Genomic DNA, 27249 nt, shown 5'->3' with positions numbered 1-27249 from the left:
TTCGCGATTTTGAAAAGCGCCGGGATAAATTCTTTCATACACTGTTCCGACGTAATTTTGCGAGAGAAATCGATTGGGCGCAGTCTCAATACGCTGCGATCAACGCAACAAAAGTTACAGCCAAAAAACCAAAACCGAGTTTTCGACATTTTTCAGCATCTGCTTTTTCCTTCGTAATTTCTCTCCTGTTGGTCCCACGCTCTTTTCGCTGCATTTTCTGAGTTCCTGGGGGTCCAATGAGTCAGAAAAGGGTCACACAAATCGAATCCGAGACCAAAAATTTTTCGGTCCAAATTGAAAAAAAGTAAGGCTAACCCCTTTGCATTTTTGGCAAAAATTTCGAGATTCTGAAAGGTGCTGGAATAAATTCTTTCATGCACTATTCCGACGTGATTTTGCGAGAGAAATCGATTGGGCGCAGTCCTAATACGCTGCGATCAACGCATCAAAAGTTACAGCCAAAAAACCAAAACCTGTGTTTTCGACATTTTTCAGCAGCTGCTTTTTCTTTCGTAATTTCTCTCCTGTTGGTCCCACGCTTTTTTCGCTGCGTTTTCTGAGTTCCTGGGGGTCCAATGAGTCAAGAAAGGGTCATACAAATCGAATCTGAGACCAAAAATTTTTTGGTCCGAAAATGAAAAAAAGTAAGGCTAACCCCTTTGCATTTTTGGCAAAAATTTTCGAGATTCCGAAAGGTGCTGGAATAAATTCTTTCATGCACCGTTCCGACGTAATTTTGCGAGAGAAATCGATTGGGCGCAGTCCTAATACGCTGCGATCAACGCATCAAAAGTTACAGCCAAAAAACCAAAACCTGTGTTTTCGACATTTTTCAGCAGCTGCTTTTTCTTTCGTAATTTCTCTCCTGTTGGTCCCACGCTTTTTTCGCTGCGTTTTCTGAGTTCCTGGGGGTCCAATGAGTCAAGAAAGGGTCATACAAATCGAATCTGAGACCAAAAATTTTTTGGTCCGAAAATGAAAAAAAGTAAGGCTAACCCCTTTGCATTTTTGGCAAAAATTTTCGAGATTCCGAAAGGTGCTGGAATAAATTCTTTCATGCACCGTTCCGACGTAATTTTGCGAGAGAAATCGATTGGGCGCAGTCCCCATACGGTGCGATCAACGCATCAAAAGTTACAGCCAAAAAACCAAAACCCGAGTTTTCGACATTTTTCAGCATCTGCTTTTTCCTTCGTAATTTCTCTCCTGTTGGTCCCACGCTCTTTTCGCTGCATTTTCTGAGTTCCTGGGGGTCCAATGAGTCAAGAAAGGGTCATAAAAATCAAATCCGAGACCAAAAATTTTTTGGTCCGAAAATGAAAAAAAGTAAGGCTAACCCCTTTGCATTTTTGGCGAAAATTTTCGCGATTTTGAAAAGCGCCGGGATAAATTCTTTCATACACTGTTCCGACGTAATTTTGCGAGAGAAATCGATTGGGCGCAGTCTCAATACGCTGCGATCAACGCATCAAAAGTTACAGCCAAAAAACCAAAACCTGTGTTTTCGACATTTTTCAGCAGCTGCTTTTTCCTTCGTAATTTCTCTCCTGTTGGTCCCACGCTCTTTTCGCTGCATTTTCTGAGTTCCTGGGGGTCCAATGAGTCAAGAAAGGGTCATAAAAATCAAATCTGAGACCAAAAATTTTTTGGTCCGAAAATGAAAAAAAGTAAGGCTAACCCCTTTGCATTTTTGGCGAAAATTTTCGCGATTCTGAAAAGCGCCGGGATAAATTCTTTCATACACTGTTCCGACGTAATTTTGCGAGAGAAATCGATTGGGCGCAGTCTCAATACGCTGCGATCAACGCAACAAAAGTTACAGCCAAAAAACCAAAACCGAGTTTTCGACATTTTTCAGCATCTGCTTTTTTCTTCGTAATTTCTCTCGTGTTGGTCCCACGCTTTTTTCGCTGCGTTTTCTGAGTTCCTGGGGGTCCAATGAGTCAAGAAAGGGTCATACAAATCGAATCTGAGACCAAAAATTTTTTGGTCCAAAAACGAAAAAAAGTAAGGCTAACCCCTTTGCATTTTTGGCAAAAATTTTCGAGATTCCGATAGGTGCTGGAATAAATTCTTTCATGCACAGTTCCGACGTAATTTCGCGAGAGAAATCGATTGGGCGCAGTCCTAATACGCTGCGATCAACGCATCAAAAGTTACAGCTAAAAAACCAAAACCCGAGTTTTCGACATTTTTCAGCATCTGCTTTTTCCTTCGTAATTTCTCTCCTGTTGGTCCCACGATCTTCTCGCTGCATTTTCTGAGTTCCTGGGGGTCCAATGAGTCAAGAAAGGGTCGTACAAATCGAATCTGGGACCAAAAATTTTTTGGTCCGAAAATGAAAAAAAGTGAGGCTAACCCCTTCGCATTTTTGGCAAAAATTTTCGAGATTCCGAAAGGTGCTGGAATAAATTCTTTCATGCACTGTTCCGACGTAATTTTGCGAGAGAAATCGATTGGGCGCAGTCCCAATACGCTGCGATCAACGCATTAAAAGTTACAGCCAAAAAACCAAAACCTGTGTTTTCGACATTTTTCAGCAGCTGCTTTTTCCTTCGTAATTTCTCTCCTGTTGGTCCCACGCTTTTTTCGCTGCGTTTTCTGAGTTCCTGGGGGTCCAATGAGTCAAGAAAGGGTCATACAAATCGAATCTGAGACCAAAAATTTTTTGGTCCAAAAACGAAAAAAAGTAAGGCTAACCCCTTTGCATTTTTGGTGAAAATTTTCGCGATTTTGAAAAGCGCCGGGATAAATTCTTTCATACACTGTTCCGACGTAATTTTGCGAGAGAAATCGATTGGGCGCAGTCCCCATACGCTGCGATCAACGCAACAAAAGTTACAGCCAAAAAACCAAAACCCGAGTTTTCGACATTTTTCAGCATCTGCTTTTTCCTTCGTAATTTCTCTCCTGTTGGTCCCACGCTCTTTTCGCTGCATTTTCTGAGTTCCTGGGGGTCCAATTAGTCGGGAAAGGGTCATACAAATCGAATCTAAGACCAAAAATTTTTTGGTCCGAAAATGAAAAAAAGTAAGGCTAACCCCTTTGCATTTTTGGCAAAAATTTTCGAGATTCCGATAGGTGCTGGAATAAATTCTTTCATGCACAGTTCCGACGTAATTTCGCGAGAGAAATCGATTGGGCGCAGTCCTAATACGCTGCGATCAACGCATCAAAAGTTACAGCTAAAAAACCAAAACCCGAGTTTTCGACATTTTTCAGCATCTGCTTTTTCCTTCGTAATTTCTCTCCTGTTGGTCCCACGATCTTCTCGCTGCATTTTCTGAGTTCCTGGGGGTCCAATGAGTCAAGAAAGGGTCGTACAAATCGAATCTGCGACCAAAAATTTTTTGGTCCGAAAATGAAAAAAAGTGAGGCTAACCCCTTTGCATTTTTGGCAAAAATTTTCGAGATTCCGAAAGGTGCTGGAATAAATTCTTTCATGCACAGTTCCGACGTAATTTCGCGAGAGAAATCGATTGGGCGCAGTCCTAATACGCTGCGATCAACGCATCAAAAGTTACAGCTAAAAAACCAAAACCCGAGTTTTCGACATTTTTCAGCATCTGCTTTTTCCTTCGTAATTTCTCTCCTGTTGGTCCCACGATCTTCTCGCTGCATTTTCTGAGTTCCTGGGGGTCCAATGAGTCAAGAAAGGGTCGTACAAATCGAATCTGGGACCAAAAATTTTTTGCCCGAAAATGAAAAAAAGTGAGGCTAACCCCTTTGCATTTTTGGCAAAAATTTTCGAGATTCCGGAAGGTGCTGGAATAAATTCTTTCATGCACTGTTCCGACGTAATTTTGCGAGAGAAATCGATTGGGCGCAGTCTCAATACGCTGCGAGCAACATATAAAAAGTTACTGCCGAAAAATTACAGATATACTTCGTAATTTCTCTGCTGTTGGTCCTACGCTCTTTTTGGAGCGTTCTCTGCGTTCCCCGAAGTGCAATCGGTCGGGAAAGGATCACACTAATCGATTCCGAGACGAAAGAAACTTCAACCTGCGTTCCAGGTTCATCACCTCGTGAAACTCGATTTCGAAAGAGGAGGAGGAGAAGGACGAGGTGGACTAAGAGGACGGACGTAGTCCAAGGTCATTGAAGGTAGTTGGAGGTGGTAGGGGGTGGTAGCGGGTGGTAAGAGGTGGCCGGAGATGGTAGAAGGTTGTAGGAGGTGGTAGGGGATGTTAGGAGGTGAAAGGGGGTGCTAGGGGATTGTAGGAGGTGGTCGGAGATGGTCGGAACTGGCAGGGGATGGTAGTAGGTGGTGGCTAGAGGTGTTCGGTGGTGGTAGGAGGTGGACGGTGAAGGTTAACAGAACACGCACTCCATTGGCTATGTCTAGCGCAAAAACGCAAAGCTGTTTGGTGAAATCGCTTGTTATATTCAAAGACCTTTCGAAAGAAGAACTTTTTGTTTCAGAATAGATGAACGCACGCCTTTTTCAGTAAATTAGTACTAAAAAAATTTGATAATCATAACCGAGATGTCACAGCACCAAGCTTTTCAAAAATACTGCAGTTTTATGGAGATTTTCTGCTTTAAAATTTAAAAGCGTTGTTTTAACGAATCATTGTGGGTATTATTAGAGATAACTAGCATGATGCAGCCTGTGTTAGTACAGTATTCCCTCCGAATAGGGCCCCAGCAGTCTTTCTGTAATCGGTCCCGAGTCAACACCTGTGAAACTTGAAGTATTCCATGTATCGAATGTCAACGTAATTACAAAATCAGATCTCAACACAGCGAAATTTTTCCGTTTTCTGCTATTAGATTCAAATCGTTGTTGACAGTGACTTTGGATGACGACCAGTCGTTTGATCTTACAAAATTCCATCAATATAGTGCCGGAGTAAGATTATTATAGCATTTATCAAAATCAGCTAAAATTTAATTGGAAAAAAAATTCAAAGAGACCTTTTTCCCGATTTTTGTAAACTAAAGCCTTTCATCTCAGAATCGATTTGCTAGAAACTTTTCCCATCAATTGAAACCCAAGGAATACAAAAAAAATAATTTTTAAACATCGTCGGACTAACAGCATTTAAAATCGTACTACCTATAGTTGACAAAATACGACGAAAATACAGAGAAAATATGGAGAAATATTTCGTTTTACTTTTTGCTACAAGTTTTGATCCGCTTTAGACTATATGCAATGTCATTAAGGGGTTAGGTGGGTTTCAAAAGCTCAAAATAGGTACATTTTTATGAATTTTTTTTTTATTTAATCAACAGAATATTTCATTCCATCAATTTAATACATAAAAGATACATATTTTATAAGTAGTTTGTGAAATTTTCATTGAAAAATATTGAAAATTAAGGCGTGGACACGTCGTCTGCTATGACCCCTCAAAAAAAAGTTCTCTCGGCGTAGTCAGGATAACTCATGACAGATTCATCTGAAATGCAAAAAACAAAAATTTTCTGTTAGTAGATGTTTAAAACTCGTGCTTGGACGAAGAAAAAAAAAAAAAACAAAAATTACATTTTTGGCGGCGTTGAAAACAAAAAACCCTTATTTTGAGTAAAATTTGCACCCTTCATGACCTTGAAAAATTACTTGGAATAGAAAAAAAAAAATTCCTTCGTTCAAGCACGATATAATGTTATTTTGAAGAAGTGTGCAAAATTTGGAAGAGATCGGTTCATAAGTTTTCGAGAAATCGTGACTACCGATTTCAAAAATGTAGTTTCGAGAAAAACGCGATTGAAGATTTCCAGAATAGTAGCCAATAATCGTACTTACACCGTATAATGATGCAAACCCACGTTTTTTCCACGTGCCATCACCTGACACGGTAACATCTGTCGTATCTTCAACATTATTTTCATCACACGTTAATTTTTTTTCTTGATTTGCAGCAGACAACCTCCATATACCTGCGTCACGCTTGGTTATAGCCTGATGGGTGCAACATCCAAAGGCTATATCTCTTAGAATATGACTCGGATCGTTTTAAAATTTTAAAGGAATATTCTCAACATATTCAATTATCAGATAAGCAAAAAAAAAAAAATTCGATTTTTTGAAATTTTGAAACCCACCTAACCCCTTAAAAGTGCGAGTACTAAAAAATACGGCAACATATTTTTTCAAATATTTTCGACAAACATTGAATAAAAATTGAAAACAAAATGTTAAAGAAAAGACGCAATAAGAATTACTTTATTACCCAAAAGTAAGATTGAACACGGTCGATAATATCGATTAAAGTACGAACGACAAAAATCTAGATGAGAATCGGAAAGAAAGGAGGTGAAAGGAGGTACAAGAACGTACTAACACAGAGAAAGTATATGTATATATAGAACAGTGAGCTAGCTGAGAGAATCAGTGTGCGTGAGTCGAGTCTTCCGTCAGTATATGTCAGTAGAGAATGTATTGTAAGAAAAATAAAGAATAAAGTGCTTCATTAAAAGGATCTAAATCACGCTTCACGAATTAAACAATACCCTTAACTTTTATAACACAAAATAATGTATTAACTTGGTCCCAGTCTCCCCTAGCTGATGGGTTATTGTTACAATAGGCGGCTTTAGGATTTTTCTATGTATTGTGTATCCCCATCATATTATAATAAGAAGGTCCAACTCTTGAAATTGCTCCAAACTCTACAGTAATTTATTTTTTATCCAACAACGGAAGACATAATCTACTAGTTACATTTCATAATAACAGAAATTTGTTGAACAGATCCAAGACTTCTCAGCTGTCTCAATACTTGATTTACGATGAATATTCATTCCCAACAGTGATATTTTGATGGGAACACTTCTTTTTACAACTATTTGGTCATGTACTTACATATGACTGCATGTAGTATTAATAATTCAAAAAATGAAACGCGTATCCCAGAAATAAATATATATACTATAATATAATAAGGCTAGTCAATGTCAAAATAATATCATACGTATATGGCGGACTATGTCCTTGTATTGCGTAATGTCGATGTATACTATGCTAGTTTTCAAATAATCCTAATACAAATACACGTATGCATTCTATGTATAATAATATGTATATATAGAAAATACTCAATGTAGGTTATTATAGAATACTTTCGACTCACAAGGAAAGGAGATCCCAAGTCAATGTAATTATTGATAATATGTACCTACATAGTTTGAATTCGGCATACAAAAATATGTGTCGACCAAATTTCACCTCATTAGTTTTATCGTTTGTAGAGTATACATTAAAAAAAACCTAGAGTTATTGTAGCATACCCAATAGATGTCACGAAAAATATTCAATACCTTTTTCAACAACAATTGAAAAGTAAAATTATACATGCAGGACGATAATTTACATACCCAAGAACTTTTAATAGCAAGAAATTTTTCATTTCATTGTCAGACTATATAGTGCACCCCAAAAGTAATCATATTCATACTCTTCTAAAGCATAAAGTTACATCACCAAACTTGGTGTCAGAGTTTTTCAACAAATCAGTTAAGTGCTTATCTAAAATTATTCACAAGTATTGAAATTGATGCATATTTATAAATAAAATTACTGCATTACTGGACTTTTGGATTGCAAGTGCAATAGTACATTTTCTACGAGCTAAGTACTGCAATAGTCTAGTATTTACTATTGAAATGGATTTAAAAAAGTCCAAAATAGATGGGAAGTAACCTCTGATGAATATCTCATTTTGTTAATACATTACTTAGGAATTACATCAGGGCCATGCACAAAGTCAGATTCTACAGTTCGTTGCTGTTGCATTATCGCTGTATAACATTTCAGAGAGGTCTGTATCAATACTGATTATTTAACATTACCCAGTTCGTTGGCCAACGATCATTACAATACACTTTAATAATTACGAAACTTGAAATCAATAGTATTAAGTTCCTTATTTTAGTAAAATTTACTTTACTATTCAACTAATGGTTGCCGGTCAACCTGAAAAATAACAGCACCACTCGTGAACTGTTAGACTCCAATACGCCAGACAATTTACATCTACTAGTCATTCTTTTGAAGAGTATACTATAAGGATCTGATGTTTCGAGTTAAGTCAAAACATTCGAGGTGTCCTTGTACCTTGCGTATATGATAGTCAGTTGGCTCCCACAAGGAGTGTGGATGTCCTATTCCAAGGAATCCTTATGGTTTGGTATTATCGCTGTAAAGACAACAACTGCAAACTCTGCTAGTCGTGCAGATTTAGTTTTATCTTGGTGGAAAGTTTATAATTATAGGGTTTATTTGAATGTAGAATCTATTTGTTTTAGGCGGAGATTTACAATACCAAAAGTGACAAAAAAAATTCAGAGATAAAAAGTCGAATAGTCAAAATAACAACCTGACAACGAAAGCGTCGAGGTTAATTGTTTTAGTTTAGTATTGGGGGAGAATCGAAAATAAGACTTTCGATTCTGTGCAATTTCAATAGTAATTTGCTGTTCGAACTGATGATACAAACTGGGCGCATTCCATATAATTAAATCGACTATAGTTAAGGATAGAAAGGAAATGAAACGGAGCAAATAAACTCGTCTGCCTGTAGTGGAGATCAACAGATGGAATTTGGATGAATGTAGCGTGCACTTTGAAATTAATCTTCAAAATAACGTAGCTTATTGTTATATACAATTTTGCACTAATTTTAGTACTTGCCTCGTCTTAACTTTAAGTTTTTATTTGTTGGCAACATAGTAATACCATATTTCTCAGTGTATCTAGACCTTATGAATCCAAATATACAAAGGTTGTAGACTATTATGTCAGAATAGTAGGTTCATTTTCATCTGTGAGTATTATTTATTGAAAAATAATAATATTAAACCAATTATATTCGATATTTGAATAAATGTTTAATATTTTGACAAGATGTGAGGAAATTGGTGATGTGACTCTCTGTGTGCTGTTATCGTAGCAAGTGTGGTTTTTCGATGTTCGCGTTGGAATAGAATTTAATCGGCAATTGCAAGTTAAAGTGGCCCATAGTAGTCGTGAACAGATTAAATAGAAATCGTGGTTGTGTAGAAACAAGATAACAAGAAAAGCGTCAGTTGATATCGTTGGATTGAAAATGTTGTGGAAGTGGCAAACAGTATCTCTTGTTGTGTTTTTTAGCCCGACTTGCCTGCTGAGCTTACCTAAATATACGATCAACAGCGAACATCAGCTCTTACGTCTTGGCACTTGATAGTAATCCTACAATATGTTGTTAACGGAGACGGCAATCGCTCATTTTATTGATTATCATTTGAAAATATCAAACTAATATTGTTACCACTGAGTCTTCCTTTTGTTGCGTCAATATTTCCTATGCACGCATACACTTCTGAAGCTTTACTGTATAAATAATATGCTGTGATGATTCTCTAAAAGGCAATGGTCGCCTGCAAACAAACAATTCAACCATCATTTACATGTAGGCAACAGCTTGTATGCAACATAACCTGCGCATATTCTACAGATACTTGAAATATCAACAATTTATCCGAAGCTTCCTACGCGAGTTGTGATTTGTATTAGTTTACCAACATCTTTGGAACATGGAGGAATTGAATCTTATATGTAAAACTTCAAGTTTGAAAACTCAACTCAAATTTTTCGATATTGCTCCACCTGATCTTTCACCGTTAAGAGTCAACAATTTTCTGTCATCTTGTTTGAATTTAAATCTCCAGAAAATAGTTTCAGTCAAGTGAGCGCGATTTTCATCACATCTATGGAGATTACGGCGGAGTTGCGAAGTTCTTAATAAAGATGGCTGTTTCACCCAATAAGTTTGCTTCCATAAAATCAATAAAGAACTTGTTTTTACCTAGCAACTCTGGGCAACTCTGGAAAAGTCACTTTGAATGAACCCTAGTCCAAACTTCGAAACATTCTCAGCTTTATTCTAGATCAATTATAATTATTAAACATTAGTGCATTAGATTTTAACAATTATTCACACTTTATTATTCTATTCAAGGTAGTTTCATTTATTTCATTCTGCGTCGCTCCAGAATTTGAACTGTTGATGCCAACTGTTCTTCAGCTGCTAGTGTTGATGGTATGTAATATGGGTTATACATATGATATTGGCGCCCTGTATTGCCTATATGCAGATGAAAGTTGGATTGCCTCACTGTTTTCTTTCACCCAATTCTTACGATACTTATATCGACAGATCGATACGAAATTAGAACATTGTGTTGCCTCATTTCATGCAGTTGCTTTTTAACTCGGAACCTAATGGCGCTGAATAGTAATTCAAATCCACATCAAATAATAAAAAACACTGCAATAGATTATTTTCCCTCATCAACAGACGTCACTTCTTTCAAAATCGTTGACAGTTTTTTTGGTCCAACTCGACAACGTTTCCGTAATCTCATTGGGAAATTGCAACTTACTATAACAAATGTGTTATGACATTTGCACAGTATACAACACCGTTGGAAAAAATGGGTTACTGAAGTGACTATTTCATAAATAAAGCAGCAAAGAAATCACTTAAGCTGTAAAAACATACTCAAAATTGAAATTGTGAATAACTGCTACCCACAGTATAATATGTTGGATTTTCAACGGAGAACAGAAGACATATAGATGGCATAAAAAAGATTTTGCCCAAATTTTCCAAACCATGCAATAACTAAACAGCGACGAGAAAATATCAGGGAAGATTGTAAGTGAATTTTTACTACTATGAATCCATGAGCATCAAATTACAATATGATCGAAGATAGTTAGGAAAAGTATCTGTTGGTTTCATATGGACTTCCACACTTACTCAATATCTATTATGCTATCGCCCCTATGTACAAATGACATGATCACTATGATCTTTAAAATTACACAATATACACATATCATAGTTCACCTTATATTCAAATTTAGTATATAAATGTGTAGCAAAATTTTCAAATTTCAGTACATCACTGACATTCATACAGAACTATTTCATCAAATTTAAATATTAGGCAGTGTTCCACAAATTGATCGTTACATTTATATTGCGCACTGTAGTAAAATATAAATTACATTCATTGTCACTGTAAAGAAATGCGATATGACCTCAATGCCAATTTAGTTCACAAATGTCGATCACTGACTGAAAACGACTGTGAAAAATGGCACATGATGTCGAATTTGTATTGAGAAAGCTATTTCTATATCCCACAGAAATTTTGAATTCTTGACAAATCAAAATGGCAGTCGCATGTATACATATAATATATATTGTAGATACAACTGCTGTGTTTGATGGGAGAAATTTTGTTTACTGAGTCTTGCATGCTTCTCATGGAACAATCGATTGGTAAACATGTATGAGACCAATTATTTGTAATTGAGGTATAGCGCTTTAATAGAACTTCGACACTTTCCTATTATACTCAGCGACATGTTACGGTAACTTTTTTAATTGAAAATAATGAGTATAACATACAGTCTCTTTAGGGTCTTTGGTGGTCTGGAGTTGACTTCAATATGTCCGGTTGTGTTGGAAGACAGCTTGAACCTGTTACATTAAGTTTAATATTTTTATATCCTTCAATTGCATTATCTTAGAGGTCGTCAATAACTCAGCATGTTTATTCTAAGTCTAACATATTTGGCAACTTTGAAACCACTTTTTAGTCTTACCACAGTTGCGATTATTTGAATAATATTGAATAAAGTTCAATGTGTCATGAAAAACCGATCAAGAAGTTTACACTATTTCGCATTCAATTAGTTTTTCTGTACTTTAGATGTAAATATCGTTGAGTCGTGAATTTTTACACACCTTATACTTCTACGTACAATTAGACTTGCACTCTAGGTGCAACGTCACAAGCTTTACTATCGGGGCAATTCATTGTTAGTGAAATCAGGCTACCCACGGAACCTGGTCGTTACGGATATTTAACATTATTTTTTTCACAAATCTGGGCTAATTATAGAAACTCAAAGCCACGACAATAGGGCTTGCAAAGATTTTGTTGTGGAGATATGAAGATTTCACAAATAAAATCTTAATAAAAGTTATTCTGTTTCTCTTGTACCTGAATTTCAAAACTTGGCTAATTTTGTGTTCGTTCCGGAGAATTTGTTTAGAGTACGTTAAATCTGTGAATTTCCTAAAAACAGTTCTTAATTATTTCACCTTCATCTAATTCTAGTTATTCTGTATCCCTGCGCAATTATGAGCGTTTACATTTTTTACCAAATGCGTTTTCTAAAAGCTAAACATTTTTTCATTACATTTTAGTGCTCGATTTTTCCGAAAGTTTTGTGTGATCCGCGTCTGGGATCCATTTATTTGACTTTTGTGATGCTTTTAGGCTGCGAAAAAATCACGCTACAGAGAGAAACCACAAGGTCAGCATGTTGTCAACAAAACAATCAAAACGCCTTACCAACGCTGTGGTATTGTGCTTATGTTCTTTATATAACCTGGCATTCAGCCGCCTAATGGTAGTGCACTCGACTTTGCCGACGCCGTCCAATAATGTTCATTCTTTCTGGCATGCCGATAAGCGGCTGCCTAGACTCTGTTCCATGGAATATTCATAGCAAAGCATTGTTATTTTTAAAATTTGTTTAAAGAAAAATTAAACCACATCTTACAAAAAAGTCCATCAGGCCTTTTATACTTTGACATTGAGTTTCTGTTAACGCGCCACACCTAAGATAATACGTTTAGTTAAAGTAGACGATAGTCGGGTTTCACAATTTGCTCAATACCGTAAAAATAGTCCTGTTAAATTTTACGTACCAGTTGCAGGTCTTAAGGTAGACTTTATAGACCGATGTGAACCATTACGTGTCAGGGTATTCATCTGCGGTGTTCCGGGTAACGCGTGACCCAGGGCATTCATGTAGTCGGCAATTAACAACGTTATTTCGAGGATCTAAAAAGTTATGTAAATGGTAAGATCTAATCGAACTTGGCGGTACAGAATGATTTGAGAAGTGGTTAATTGTCTAATAGACGCGGTACACTTTATTATGAGTATTCTCTAAATCTGACAATTGATCATTTTAAAGTGTCTGTACGAGCCAGTTTACATTTGGCACCATGCGCGTGTTTTTTGCCAGCTGTGATTCATATTTGGAGCAACGACAGTTCTAGTGACAAGTAGTACTGAGAATTCTAATTTTACCTTGGGTTTATTAAGGGCAAATAGAAGCTTTTGTTCAGCAGCTCCTTCATCTGGGCATGCAACTAGCATGAAGTCGTCCAAGCAGCCACCAAAGGTAATAATATTTGCATAGTTGTATCGGCACAATACTGCCATTGTTTGTAGCTCTAGTAACGTAACACTGTCCTCGGAAACTGCGATCCAAACGGTTGCTGGCTCAACTTGTTTCAGCTAATTGCAAAAATGATCTTCTTAGGAACTTCATTTCTATCGGAAATTTCAACTATCATATTTAGCAACAAGACTTGCTGGGGCTGTTTACCTTAGCCTGATATAGAGTGGCGCCAAAGAAGGGCCATTTTCTGGTACAAGTTAAATATATCCTGACACAATCCAGGATACTGCGACCTCTCAGGGAAATCCATTTTTCTTGCAGCTTCTCTTGCAGTTCCCTGTAACAATGAATACCAATATGCTTGAAAACGTTGCATACATTTTCGAACTTTGATATATTTATATAAGTATAGAAATAGGAGGAATTACAGAAGGAATGATCCTTGTGTACGAAATTTTACAGGACCATTTTTCAGGTTGTGTTATATTTTTGAAAAGCTTTTCTTTAAATGTAGAATACATCAGAACATAAATTCTGATTTCCTGTAACGGAAACATTATGACCATCTCATATGTTTTACAGAAAGTAATTAGCGTACGATCGAAATGTAAACAATTTGAATGTAACTTGAAAAAATTAACAATATATCACACTATCCCGTTGTTTCTTGATTAACGTTCTGTAACCTTTGAGTCCAGTATCAATAAGTATTGATTCTTTAAACACTCCACTAGTAGATACCAATATGGCACAGGCTCGCACGCTAACAGGCTCAGCTATACTTACTCCAGGCACTAATGCATGCCGAAAGTCTAGAATACCGGGAACCAGTTCATTACTAAAAATTAATATCATCTACCAATTCTGTAAGTGCAATTTGCAATATAAAGATTGGGACTGCTTATTTTCTTCTTTATTTCTATGGTAAATACATTGGTTAGTTTTGCTGATCAATTTGACAAAAGTTCTGAAGCTTCAATGGGTATTAACGGTATTAACTCATTTAATAAGGAATAGCATTAACTATCGATAAGTAACAATAGCTCTGAGCATAAGGCCGGGCAGCAGCAGAAATGCTTCACAAACGGTTCACATGGCGATGGTGACCTTGCACATTATTCGAACATGTTTCCTAATTTACTTGAAAAAAGTAAGAATAATCTCCAATTATTGTTGAATGACAACCATCCTCATACGCTACGCTGTATACATTCATTTGTGTTAGGTATTTCCATATGGGGCCGTGGTGAGTTGAATAGCCGGCAGTAATATGTAACTGGAATTGTGAGGGGAGCAAAAATGGCACAACTTATGTGGCATACAAACCTTAGCTGATCGGAAGTGATATTAATCCGATACCGAATTGGGTAAAATTTGTCGAGAGCCTGCAGAACATGATAGTGAGCATTGTTTCCAGGTCCACTGCTACCGCGGGTCTTCTCGTTGCTATACTCCCCAAAATCGATCTGAAATGCGGTTTTCAATATTCATATTTATAGCACATTCCAGAGTTACGTTTTACATTTATGTTGATGGAATTTTTCATCACGCTCAATTTAATTACACTATGAACTTGGAGTGCTCACCTGTGCCATGAGAGAGGCAAGTTCAAAGGCGAGTTCTCGATTGACAGGAAACTTGCCCTGTACAACTTGTTGATTGATTTGATAACAAAGCAATAGTCTTTCTCTATCAGTTTCCATTTTGACAGCATGTTTCCAGTAACACCTGGATTTATAAGTCAATTGTATCACTCTTGTATTTTCAAACTTTCCGGAACCTTTTTCCCTCAATGCTGTTTCCCATTTAGATATAATATCACAGAGCTGAAAAAGACGTACCTATAATTGGTGATTCTGACAGCGATGTCAGTTTAGGTATTGCATCAATTGTCATTGTCCGAACTGCATATATTTTATTTTACCGGTTCAAACAGCGCCGACCTTAGAGTTTTACGTGCCCCAGGTAAGCTAACGGATAGTCGCCCCCCCTCCCCCTCCCCATGGAATCGCAAAATTATCGAAATGAATTCAGTTAATGATTCAGCATTCATCCGAAATTTCAAAATTGACACGCCTTGCTTTGGCATTGGCGAAGTCTTTTATTACTTCAGAAATGTTCATTGTAGATGCTGTGTCATTTTCCGTGGATAAAACTGCCAATGCTGAAAGCCGTGTACGGTGCCCATTGTGACCGTGCGCCTAACCCAACTCGCTTCAACTGTTCTCACTGGAGTCTAATGCATTTGATGTTCACACCATAAAAATTTTTGAGCTCGCATGGGAAAAACCTTGTCTCATGAAAAAATAGAAAATAAATACTTCATTCAAGCGCCCCTAAATCTGTGGCACCCCAGGCTACTGCCCGCTTTGCCCGTCCCTAAGGCCAGCGCTGGGTTCAAAGTCGTTTTGAAGGGGTAGGTGCCTACCTTAGCTTGCAGGTCGATAAAGTGCTCTAAATCTTTTTCAATTGGATCATCGCTGAAAAGAGTGAATCCAGATTGATGAACGTCTCGGCAGCCAATTTCTTGGTTTAATGTATTCAAAAATTCTTCGATAGTTGTACTGCCGTCAAAACTAACAACTTGATAAGTTCCGTTCAAAAAATGAACCGGAATTGCATGCGGCAAGGAGTGATGATATGGGTTCTTTAATAAAATTGACAACACCTCCATCCTAGATGGTTTCACCTCCCTACCCCCATTTTGCAAAGTTCTTTCCAGTGCTCTTTCACAGTACGCTGCGTATTTGCCACATTCGGTTCTAGGAAAAAAGAGTATTGTGTGTCAGAATAATTTTCATTTCCTACAATATTACATGTACATGGATATGTGAGTAGACATAAGATAGGCAGCCATAGTACACCAAATATGATCGACTGATGAATCAAGCTTGCACGGTATTATATGCATAGACTCACTTGGAATCCGCATTTCTGTTGAGGTGTAGTTTTAAATACCAGAGCAGCCTGTTGTTTCGTGGAAGGAAAAGTGATACAGCAAGTGCCAAGAGTTGCCATCCTTGGACAAGCACGTACTGGGCAGGATTTGTCTTACAATCCAATATTGTTGGTGTAGAATGGGCCTGTGTGAGCGGAGGACTGTGAGAAGTTGAGGCCGTCGATTGGACGTCTGCATTTTCACTGCCACCACTGGCTGTGGGACTTTGCGTATCGCAGGTGAACAGCGATTGTGTGGCGCAGAGGAGGAGTTGCTGCAATGGTATGCTGGCATACTACTATGGTCTTTCGCTGGACCTCACCTAACTTATCAAATTACTGATTCTTTCAACATGTCTGAAAGACATATATGTACTCTATTTGATATAGAAATGTCTAATTTCATACGCCGATAATCTATAGTTATTAATACCAGTCGTTAAATATCTTTGGTATCGTAGAAATGTTTGTAGTAAGTAAATATTAAAGATTTGGTTGTATTTTTTTTAACAATTTTTTACCAATTACTTCATAGTTCTAGGTCACTGTGCATTTGTATTTACAACAAAGGGAATTTGCAAAGTCATATGGCAATGCTAATTTCATCTGTTCATGAAAGGAAATTGTAGGATGTAATGTGCCAATGTGTTTAATAATGCTGTTGCAAATAAACTTCTGAATATATTGATTCAGTAATAATTTTCTCGAGTTCTCAATTTTTACTTTATACCATTCTCAAAATGAAAAAGACAGAAATGTGTGGTTGAAACTAATGCAAGTCTAATGTTGAAAATTTTTAGGGATTATGAAAACTAAATGCAAGTATTTTCTAGAATGATTTAATCTATTCATCAGATATGTTAGTATAAGCAATGGGTATATGCCCTATAAGCAAAAACACATGAGATGTGTACATATGCATTGTGATTACTGTAAACTTGAATGTTAATTACATAAAATGGTTTAATTATCGATATTGTGAATTAAATAATTAGCATACAGAAAAAGCGTACAATTTGTTGATTGACTGAATAATTATTAATGTAGAAATTTTCAAACATGTTGTATATTGAATTCTTGTCTCCGTAATGACGTGTAAACTACATTTCAACGCTGCTGCAAACTCCTAGTTTTCAATGGCAGCACTATAACTTCGAAATTTTACCTGAAGATTTCCAATTCATTCTACAGAGATTAACTTTTCTTTCATTCGTAAGTAATATTTGTACTACTCTTTACCTAAATACTATTCTCTAAGTAGCATTCAAATAAAGGAGATTATAGCTGTAAAAAATTAATTAACCATAAAAACTAAATTCAAAGATGTTTTTCTGTGTATGTGAATTTTATGTACACCAACATACCATTCTGCAAGTGTGTGCAATGCAAAACGTATTCAGACAAAATCTTAAAATTCCTTTAAATATTATTATATATAGAATAATAATAGTGGATAACATACTTTAACTAATATGCCAATTTCAAGGAAATGATCGGCTGTCGAAATATGTTCAGCTCACACAAAGGGTAACGAGATTGGACAATATCGTTTGATGTATAATTCGATTCAGTAAATGAACGTGGTGAAACAAAGTAAATTAACAGACGTAACTAGAAAACCACAAGCATGCCGTTAATGTTTGAAATCTAAAATTAGCACATGTAAAGCAGCAAATAAAAGTGAAGAATGAATGAATGTTAGAAAAAAAGAACTTTATTTTCATTTGGTCAAATATAACAATTGTTGAAACAACATTCTATAACGCAACGAATAAAGTGGTAAGTTACAGAGAGTCTACAGCAATTAACTTTCCTTTTTTGGAATAGAGTGGATTTTTTCCAGCTACAATCTTGTTCACGTTTTAAAATTAGCGATTTCAATCATAAAATATACTTGACCAAGTAGTTCCAATGTACCATTTTAATACCGAGGCTCACAGGTATATATTTTACTGCAGCAGCTTCAACTAAATGTTGTATTTTGATATATGTGTACTCCTTGTTGGCAATTTCAATAATACTTAAATGTAAAATGAACAACACTGAATAGAGGGAATAGTCTGCACGAATAGTGTGAAAATATATTATTCTAAGTTGACGAACAAGTAAAATTGGAAATCAACTGTAGTAATATAGAATTCGTTTTTTCTGTTTAAGGTGAGTTTGGTAACTGTCCTCCGGTAACTTGATTTGCTCCATGCATCTGTTTTTTTAAAAGCAAAGTATGTACAGTAACAATTTCCGTCATCTTAAACTACTTTGAGTGGAATGACCCAACACAGGTTTTCGGTATACAACCAACATGCACTGCCCTCTCTAATAAATACTGCTCCCACAATATACATATAATAATCATGAGATGAATAACGGGGATTTACTATCGTCAATGCCATCGTATAAAATGGTACACGGAACTCAGGTGTTGTTAAAAAAAAAGCCGAACTTACAACGCGCGCAGTACCCAGTGACACACGACTGCCAGCCTTCTTTACCTGAACGCCCAAGCGCTGTTGAGTGTGACGGCTGGTCTGCTTTACTAAAGCACTAACGAATTCTGACTGCAGCTCTGGCTGATCCAAACACTGCTGTAGCGCATTTTGTGCTAAAACAACGTGATAATCGATCCCAGCTTGTTCCACAGCTACCGACATAAAAAGTTGGCAGGCCTAAAATGATACAAGTACAATAAAATGAACACAACTCTACCAATAAATTAAAAGAGTTGAATGTCTTTTGTGAGGCGTAGAGAATCAGTAGTGACATGAGTATACATAACAGAGAATTGGTAAATTGCTTGATAAGATTCAGACCTTAAACAACTTGATAGCTTCCATCTGCAAGGATTCCGACGTAAGACTTGTCAAGGGACTTGCAATATTTTCCTTCGTATGCAGTAAGAGTGGATGACGCCATAGTACACAGGTGGGATCGCCGTCAGTTTCCATTAATCTTTGTACCAATTGCTCATACTGTGTGCCAGCACTAGGTCCGCCACCCGATACAACAGTTAAATGGTAGAGCCAATTGTCCTTCTCGTGTTTATGAGATATTAAAAGATAAGTCGGACCCTGATGAGTAGGGAAAATGCCAATTGTTCTCTCATGCGGGCATTCTGCATCTCTTTCCTCACTGTCGCTGTCGGAGACGTGTTCCACTTCTTCCACACGAGCATCCCTCATATTTATTTGTCCAATAGGATTCTTAAAACAAGTGAATACACAGTTTAATACTGACTGATGACTTGAAAAGGTAATTGAATATCCACAACGTTTCTTTTTTTATTGCTCAGTCATTGTAATCTCACTCTTACCGTATCACTGGGACATTTGAAGTACAGGAACATTTTTCCAATAAGAACGCACCAACACTTTTTTGCATGACCATTTTTTACTTTTGTCAGCCAGCCTTGGATTGTTGGCTTGTTATCCTCTTTACTCAGCAATAACTTTGTTGCATTACGCCTTTGAACATTTTGTAATACCCTTATCCAATCTTCCATTGTTGCTATGCAATCAGCGGTCAGGTAATATGTTTTTTTGCCTGTAGCAATTTCGAATGTAGCTGCTCCTTCTGCTCGGTTAATCCTACAATGTACGATTTCACATGACATAGGTATACAGCACTAACTGCAGCAGTACAGAAACCCAAAATAGTCGTTGTATGCTCATATTATATGCAAAGAGCTTCTTTGTGCAAGTCTAAGCGTAGCTTGCAGATTGGTAGTCTTTCCTGAAACAGGCATTCTTCGCTTTGAACTAGGATATGCTTAGATGCAAAAGGCCTCAATGCCAAAATAAATCTTAGAAGAACTTTTTCGATTCACTGTAAAGGTATGTGTGCAATTCTTTGATTCGAAAGAGAAAAGTCGGATGGTAGCAACAAGCTTGTGTTTCAGATAATCAATCACTGAGCTGAATTGTGTTGTTCCAGTATACACAGCATCTCTGGCATCTGAATGTTATGTGTAGATACGCACCTGCAGACCTCGTCAAGAATTATTTGCCCTTGTGGTTTGCGATTCGCGTCATTTTGGCTCTTCCAATAGGTGAGCACCCCATTTTTAAGGACAAACCACCGTTTTCTCCATGTCTTTAGTTTCCCTCCTAGTTTCGCAAGGTGCCCAGTTTTTTCCAATGATTCGAGTCGTTTTGGACTTTCCCCAGATGCCCTGATAAGCAAACTCGGCATGCTAGATTCTAGGGATGTCGAACTCAGAGCATCGGGAGGTATAGCATAATCTTCAGAAAGCCCTGATTCCAGGGAGGTATCTGAAAATTTCGTTACATCTAAAATGTGCGACAAGTTCTTAAACCTGCCAAGTTGAGCCTCTACGTCATTTATTCTTTTTAACACTGGAGTGAACAACACGTTTATTGTCGATACAAGTTAAATTTACCACGCTTCACGCTTTTGCTAGGAGAGCCACTCGAACTTCGTTTAGCTGGGCTCAAGCTGCTTGTAGTTTTCACGCTCTTTGAAGGGCTACTACCACTCCCTAGAGACGAATCTGTATTGTCCGAAGAACTATTGGTTATTCTAGTATTGGTTTCTGTTTGATTGGGATGCTCCTCTCCCTCTGAACTGTCATCTGAACTGTCCCCAAATGGCATAGATCGTATCTGACTGGCTCTACCTGTTTAATTAATAATTATTAGTACTTAGTAATATGGAAAAAATATACGTACAAGATCATTTATTCTTTTCTGGATAGGAAACCTAGGATGAGAGAGGGCCACTTAGACGGACGACAGGTAAAACGGCTGCGGCAGACACTATCATGTCCAGCAACGATTAAATTAACCTATATATGTATATACGTGTAGGTGGATAATAATTGGATACCATCAGTGAAAGAAACGGACTAATCTTTCATGTACGGAATCAAAAAATTGCAGAAAAATCGAAGTCTGACCCTAAATATTTAAAGATAATTTCTGGATATGCCCATACACATCTACGTAGTTCATTATATAAAGAGGTCCTTCTGGTCTTTTTTATCAGTATACAGGTATACGTATCGGTATATGGTCATTTTTCTGTGATTTTAGATAAAGGACCCTGCACAGTCCTTACAGACAACTGGCATTTGGTCATATTGGCTGCAACTTAATTTGCTATTTTGCAAATCTAACCAGACTGATCGATAATATCCGATCACGAGTCAATCATACGGGCCGTTTTAGTTCCAGGAACTATCAAAGACCAGAAAATTAGTGTAAGAAATTGAAGAATAAGACTGTTCTGTAACGTCTGGAACCTGGGACTACAGACAGCCAATCCAGAAGTATTTTCAGCTCTATTCACCGAATATTCTGGCAAAAGTTAATGAACGATCGGCTATCGGTCATTTCGGTTTCTGGATATTCCGAATTGTGGGACACTGGTCTAATTCTCCGTTGACCTGAGTATATTAACGGTCTTTTGTACTACTGACGATGCCGTAAGTTTATGATGCGGGCGTGTAACTAGGTTTACATACCACTGTGTACAAAGCACATGCTTTTGTGGTACATGTCCGTAAATTAAAAGTCAAAAGCTGGGTGTCTGTCTACTTGGTTGATCTTGAGTATGGTGAGGAGTAAGTTTTTCCATTAATTCAGATTTCGACTTTTGATCCACAAACATGCATACATGCATGGTGCAGAGTATATCTGGGATTAAAATTTTATATATCCATATCCTCAAATTGTAAGTACAGATTTTTTCGTGTAGTTGGTAAATTGAATGAGTACTTTTGAAGTGGAAAAAGTTTCAGTCTCAATGGTCAGAATGGAATATGCTAAGTATGCTAGCTTACCTTTGACAGTAGCATAAACAGGTACAGAGATATCACAATAGCCCTGTGAGTTATGAGCAGTTAGATTGTGTCCAGTTGCATGAGAATGCTTAGATGAACTAGTGGTGTTTGTAGTTGTTGAAGGAGCTGATTCCTCATTAGTCGGAGGTCCGATGCCTAATCCACCGTCGGCAACCTAAGAGCAATTTCAAGAGCAATATGATTATTTTCGTTACACCCATAGAGCCTATGCCAAGTGGCTCGCTCTCCAGTAAGAAATATAATGGATCCATGTCGCCATTGGCAGCACTAATAGGATGTTGGGCCTAGGGTTCAGGCAAGCACGAGTAGCGTGTGAGCAGAGCTACAGCGTTTTCAATACACGAGATAGTATAGGTAGCAATAAAGACGGCAGTTACAATATCTCGCATGGGTGGATAGACTCTTCGTTTGTACCCCATACTCTCATTGCTGTTACGAGGATAGGTTTTTCTAGCTTCACTCTGGGTACAGCTACTCGCAAACTGTAGATCCACTGTTGCCCCAGCTCTGTCCAGTGACTACATCTTTCAAAACATACTCAACAAGTTTCCTATCTTTGTTGTATTTATCACTATGTCATTTGTGACTTGATGGCGCGAGAAAGGAATCCATCTTTTTTATGAATACTGTTTTGTAAATTAAACTTGCCTATGCTTACCTGATAAATTTTCGCCTCCCAGCTAGGAAATCTATGCAATGGTGGCGTGGGTGGGCGGGGACCTTGACCAGCCTGACTCCAATTGACTCCTTCCCTACTAGGGGTATAGATTTCAGCATAGTCGTGTACTGCCTCAGAGCCAGTACTATCTCTATTAGTTTCCAAGACACCAGGAATATTTGGTAGCATAACTAGATTCTCCACAGCAGCAGCCAACTCTTCGGACAGTATGCTAAAAAAAAGTAATCAAATGCGTAATAATGTAAAGCTGAACAATAATTCCTTAATTATTGATGTTCATCATAGTTTTATTTACTATGTATGTGATGCCTGTATAATACAGTTAATAAGGAGCAATTGACTTTAGTTACCACAGGCTTTCTTTAAAATCTCAATAAGGTACTTGCGGTGTTATGTGGTTGCACTTAGAATCATCACGAACCAAGATACAATTTGATAAAGGAGTTTATGAGCATCATGGTTTTGTTTCTTATTCTATTTGTTAACCAGATTACTGATGTGCACAATTGGATGATAATAACAAGTGTTAAGTTGGTATTTAGATGGACTGAATATATTTTACCTTTAACATGAATACAGACTAGAATGATCAAGTAATTTGAAAACGGATTGATTAAATAGTTGGCAGATCCCCGTAGGAAGTCCCAGGACGTTACAGGGTACCGCATTAAAAAAAATCGGGCGCCGCTATTACGTCATGAGGCCTCCCAAGGAGAATCAAACTTTATCATCGAAAGGCAAACTCTGAGAAATAGAGAAGTTGTAGATATATGCGCATTACAGTCAAGGCAAGTATGTAGTATTAATTGACGAGAGCCGATTAAGTAATTCGAGTCAAGTAACACTATCGAATCTTATTGATATGTAACCATACAAAGATAACACGTGACCTACCTGGAATCCATATTGACAGCTGTGCTTCCCTGCTGAATTGTACCACAAGCTGATAAATGTCGTCTATGCCTTGTGCTCGTTTGAGGCTCAGCAATAGAGTTCTGTACAGTTTCCTGAATCGCGTGTGGAGTGGTGTCTAAGCTTTCGGAACGCCGGCGCAACGTAGGGTCTACTTCCAACGACAACGATGCTCTTGTTGGTGCCTGTGTTGAGCAGGACAACCAAATAGTAAAGCTGGGTCTAACAATACAAGTATGACATTAAGCTGCGTGATTATTTTATTCTTGCTAGTTTTTCACAACGCGCAAGTTACAAGCAAGTACAGATACAGAAACTTTGCGAACCAATCTTCCAAATTCATGCTGTTGTTTAGAAATAAATTGTTTGATTAGAACTCGTTAAAGACTACAAGGATAATCCCAATATTTATTTGCCAACTTTGGCTATTGTATTCTGGCTCGGATGGGTCCATAATTGGCGATTTTTCAAAATTGAATAATTTAGGAATGCTCTAATTTTTATGCATGATCATGGTTAGATGTTTGCCTAGGAGAGTTCATGCATAAATCTGTGTACATTACTACGGTGCGGCTCAAATTTAGTTGCTCTCATGAACTGAAATATTGACAAATCAATTTCTTGTAAAAGCGCTCACCCCCCCCAAGCTCCTGTCTCGATTCTAATTTTTGACGCTGATTGTGAGGCTTTGAATTTTCTCATTGTCGAAAAAAAAAAAATATAGAATTATTCGCACGTTGCAGTTAATTGTTCTTTCTATTGATTATATGCGTAAAAAAATCTGAAACTTGGAGAATTTCTCACACATAGCCATATATATTCGAAAATCTAATTTTGAGTTTTGAAAAATCCCGTGTTATTCAAACTGGAAAATTTGTGGGCTTAGCGACAGAACTTATTGTGAGAGTTAAGAAAAGAGCCTGGGGTTTTGGCGACATTCGAAAAGAAGAAACGAACATTAGAAACGAATTTATCTCAAAATATCTTTGCCTATGAGAACAGTAAAATTCGAGCGCGACTATATCATGGACCATTCTGATGTACATACATACAAGTCGATAATCATGAAATAATCGGCGCGCCATTAATTGTCTGAACAATGGTCATCAAGTTTGTAATAGGATTACAGCTAAAAGTAACAGCTCTTTATTGAACCTACAGGTGGGCGCAATCCGATGTTTGTTATGTGATTCCGTAGTAGCTCAAGTTGCTGATTACACTTGTTATTTTGCTCTCTTAAATGTTGGTTTTGCTGCTCCAATTCGCGCAACTTATTCGTTACCCATTCCTTTATTCTAGCAGCCTTAGCCTCGACCTGTCGGGCGTCTTGTAGTCGTAATTGTCTCTGTGGATGATCAAAGAACCATTTAGCTCGAACGTTTAACTCAATTTGTCAAAACAGCCGTTATAATCAATTCTCGAATGAATGGTGTCAATAATTACGATTGAAATAATTGAAATTGTTTGAGGTAGATTATTAAATAATGGTAATCGACTATAATCGCAAGGTATGGTACAAATTCTTTTATTAGACTTATCCACGAGAAATTTTAGGTAAAAATGACCCAAGTGCAAATGACACTCTGCCTGGTTTTTTTTCGAGATGTCTGTCAGAGTTTCGATATGCGAGATAAAGGATAACAGAGAGCAGCCCGTATAGGAGCTTTGGCGTATGCTACAGAAATATTGAACAAAATCGTCGCTTATTCATCGACTTAAGGATTTACCAGATGTACAGCCGAGTCAAAAATGTGTAAAAATAGAAGTATCATGTAACGAAAGATTGCAAGTGCAACTGAAGTTCATGAAGTTGAATTTAGTTGAAACAATATTCCTCTAGATGAAAAAATTTTTTCAAACAATTCAGAACTGAGAACAGAAAATTTAGCTATGGAATTTTTCTTTTTCCAGCGTATGTCGCTTCTGTATCCTTGAACGAAGATACCTGATTTTTTTCAGAATTCTTCATAATCTACATCAAAAACTATGCGCATGTCCATTACAGTGGACACGTAATGTTTTTTGAACTTACAGCTTTGCATTAAGGTCTTGTAGCAGTTCTACCTTTACCGACTGAGGGTTAAAATTTCGACTGTGAATCGCTGAGAGCATCTTTTATATAAAAAATTATTGTAATTCCTAATTTTCGTTTACCGACCTCAATATTACACGAAAACACTCTCGCAATGGTTCATTTTATTCCTAATTTTTTTCGGAATTGCGGAAAGTGTCTCAACTATGCACTTTTTGACCCCTGAAATGTGGAAAAAATGGAAATAATAAAACGTGTCCAAAACCCATACATTTTTTTTTTTTAACGATTTTCGGGATATGAGTAACTTTCCCGAATCCCGTTGCGATAATGCGACGCACCGTTGATATTTGAACCCTTTCCGTTCAATTGTTTATTTAATATGGGGAGAAAAACGGTAAGTTTGCTCGGTCGGTAAAGATAAGATTGCTACATGCTCTTAAATGAAGGGATCGCTGCAATATATTTTTTTCTTTGTCAGACAGGTATTGGAAATGTTAACAGAACGCAACCCAGAAAAAAATCTGATAAGTGTAACTTTAGCTATGAATTTTCGAAATGTATGTCCACTGCAATGGACAAACGTTCTGAAAAGATTATTACTATAAATTTTAGCTGCAATAACATAATTATTGATGACTTCTAAGAGATCCCAGTATTAAATTTTTCCCATGATAAAAAAAAACGCATTGCTTAGACAATTTTAAGGGACTAGAGGTCATTTTGATCGTAAATGAATTCTTTGCAAATCAACAGAGTAATATTTTCTGTTTGGCTCGTCAAATGATAAAAAAAAACATGATTAGTGAAATCATTATATGTGATGAATAACAAACTAAGGTTTTGATAAAAAAAATACTGCCCGGATTTTTAGAGAGTTTACTTACGAACAAAATCAGCCTCAATTCATTAAAATCGGTGAAACATGCGATTTTTTTTATTGCAGATATAATTCGGTTATGCGATCTCTTCAAAGTTGTCAATAATTATGCTGTTGTAGCTGCAATTAATGGGTTTTCAATTTTTATCTATGTTAACAGAACATTGTTTCAATAAAATTCCACCTCGATTAACCTTAATTGGACCTTCAAACCTTCGTTATATCACATTACTGTCCTTATAGTGCGTCGACTGGACTATACATTTCATAAATTCTTAATGCTACAGAAGTCAAGTAGCAGATAGTTTGCATTATATGTTTCAACTGAGAAACAAAGTCAAAAAGAGTCTCAATCTTACCTGCTCTTCGACTTGTGTCTCTAGCTTCGTTATACAGGCACAGTGCGTATCATCTATCTTTTCACTCTGAACACCCGACGTTGATGGGACTGAATGTGTTGGCGAACTGACGCTGGAAGTACTTAAGCAGTATTCACCCTTCACCAGCCGTTCCTCCATCATCCGTACCTATAACATACAATTGCAGGCATGTTTTAGACAGTTCAAATACCAATTGAAGGTAAATCCCGGGGATTATACATTTACTTGATTGGTCGAAGTCATAGTATTACACTTTAGAAAGGGTAACTTGAAAAAAAGTTGGAATTGGAGTGAAATCTGAAACGGAAAATTCCGAACCTTTTCGAATCGATTCAAAATTACCTCTACATTAGGGTGTTTCCGAAAAAAATTGATTTCCGATCTAGAACAATAAATAGAGTCGCGGC

At 37.1% G+C, this 27249-nt stretch overlaps 1 protein-coding gene across 6 annotated transcripts in view; it reads right to left on the bottom strand.

The window, feature by feature from the left end:
• Positions 1-6603: 6603 nt before the first annotated feature.
• The window catches only part of LOC124307202 (uncharacterized protein CG43867), a 58155-nt gene continuing 37509 nt past the window's right edge, over positions 6604-27249 (bottom strand). For 2 of the 6 annotated variants that reach the window (XM_046768656.1, XM_046768658.1), the window contains 18 exons: positions 26822-26989; positions 24710-24895; positions 23533-23735; positions 22618-22849; positions 21939-22113; positions 20538-20774; positions 20118-20427; positions 19452-19725; positions 18952-19341; positions 18634-18807; positions 16124-16287; positions 15633-15966; positions 14791-15030; positions 14531-14670; positions 13412-13541; positions 13111-13320; positions 12723-12858; positions 6604-11483 (listed from right to left, as the gene is read on the bottom strand). In XM_046768656.1, coding sequence (XP_046624612.1) covers positions 11419-11483; positions 12723-12858; positions 13111-13320; positions 13412-13541; positions 14531-14670; positions 14791-15030; positions 15633-15966; positions 16124-16287; positions 18634-18807; positions 18952-19341; positions 19452-19725; positions 20118-20427; positions 20538-20774; positions 21939-22113; positions 22618-22849; positions 23533-23735; positions 24710-24895; positions 26822-26989 — 3768 coding nt within the window. In that variant the 3' untranslated portion in view covers positions 6604-11418. Of the gene's footprint in view, positions 11484-12722; positions 12859-13110; positions 13321-13411; positions 13542-14530; positions 14671-14790; positions 15031-15632; positions 15967-16123; positions 16417-18588; positions 18808-18951; positions 19342-19451; positions 19726-20117; positions 20428-20537; positions 20775-21938; positions 22114-22617; positions 22850-23532; positions 23736-24709; positions 24896-26821; positions 26990-27249 lie in introns of all 6 variants that reach the window. The other 4 variants (XM_046768653.1, XM_046768655.1, XM_046768659.1 and 1 more) reach the window with 4 other exon arrangements.

The sequence above is a fragment of the Neodiprion virginianus genome, chromosome 6, assembly GCF_021901495.1.
Source record: "Neodiprion virginianus isolate iyNeoVirg1 chromosome 6, iyNeoVirg1.1, whole genome shotgun sequence".
NCBI lineage: Eukaryota > Metazoa > Arthropoda > Insecta > Hymenoptera > Diprionidae > Neodiprion > Neodiprion virginianus.
Note: the sequence above shows the minus strand (reverse complement) of the source record. Positions and strands in the feature narration are given on the sequence as shown.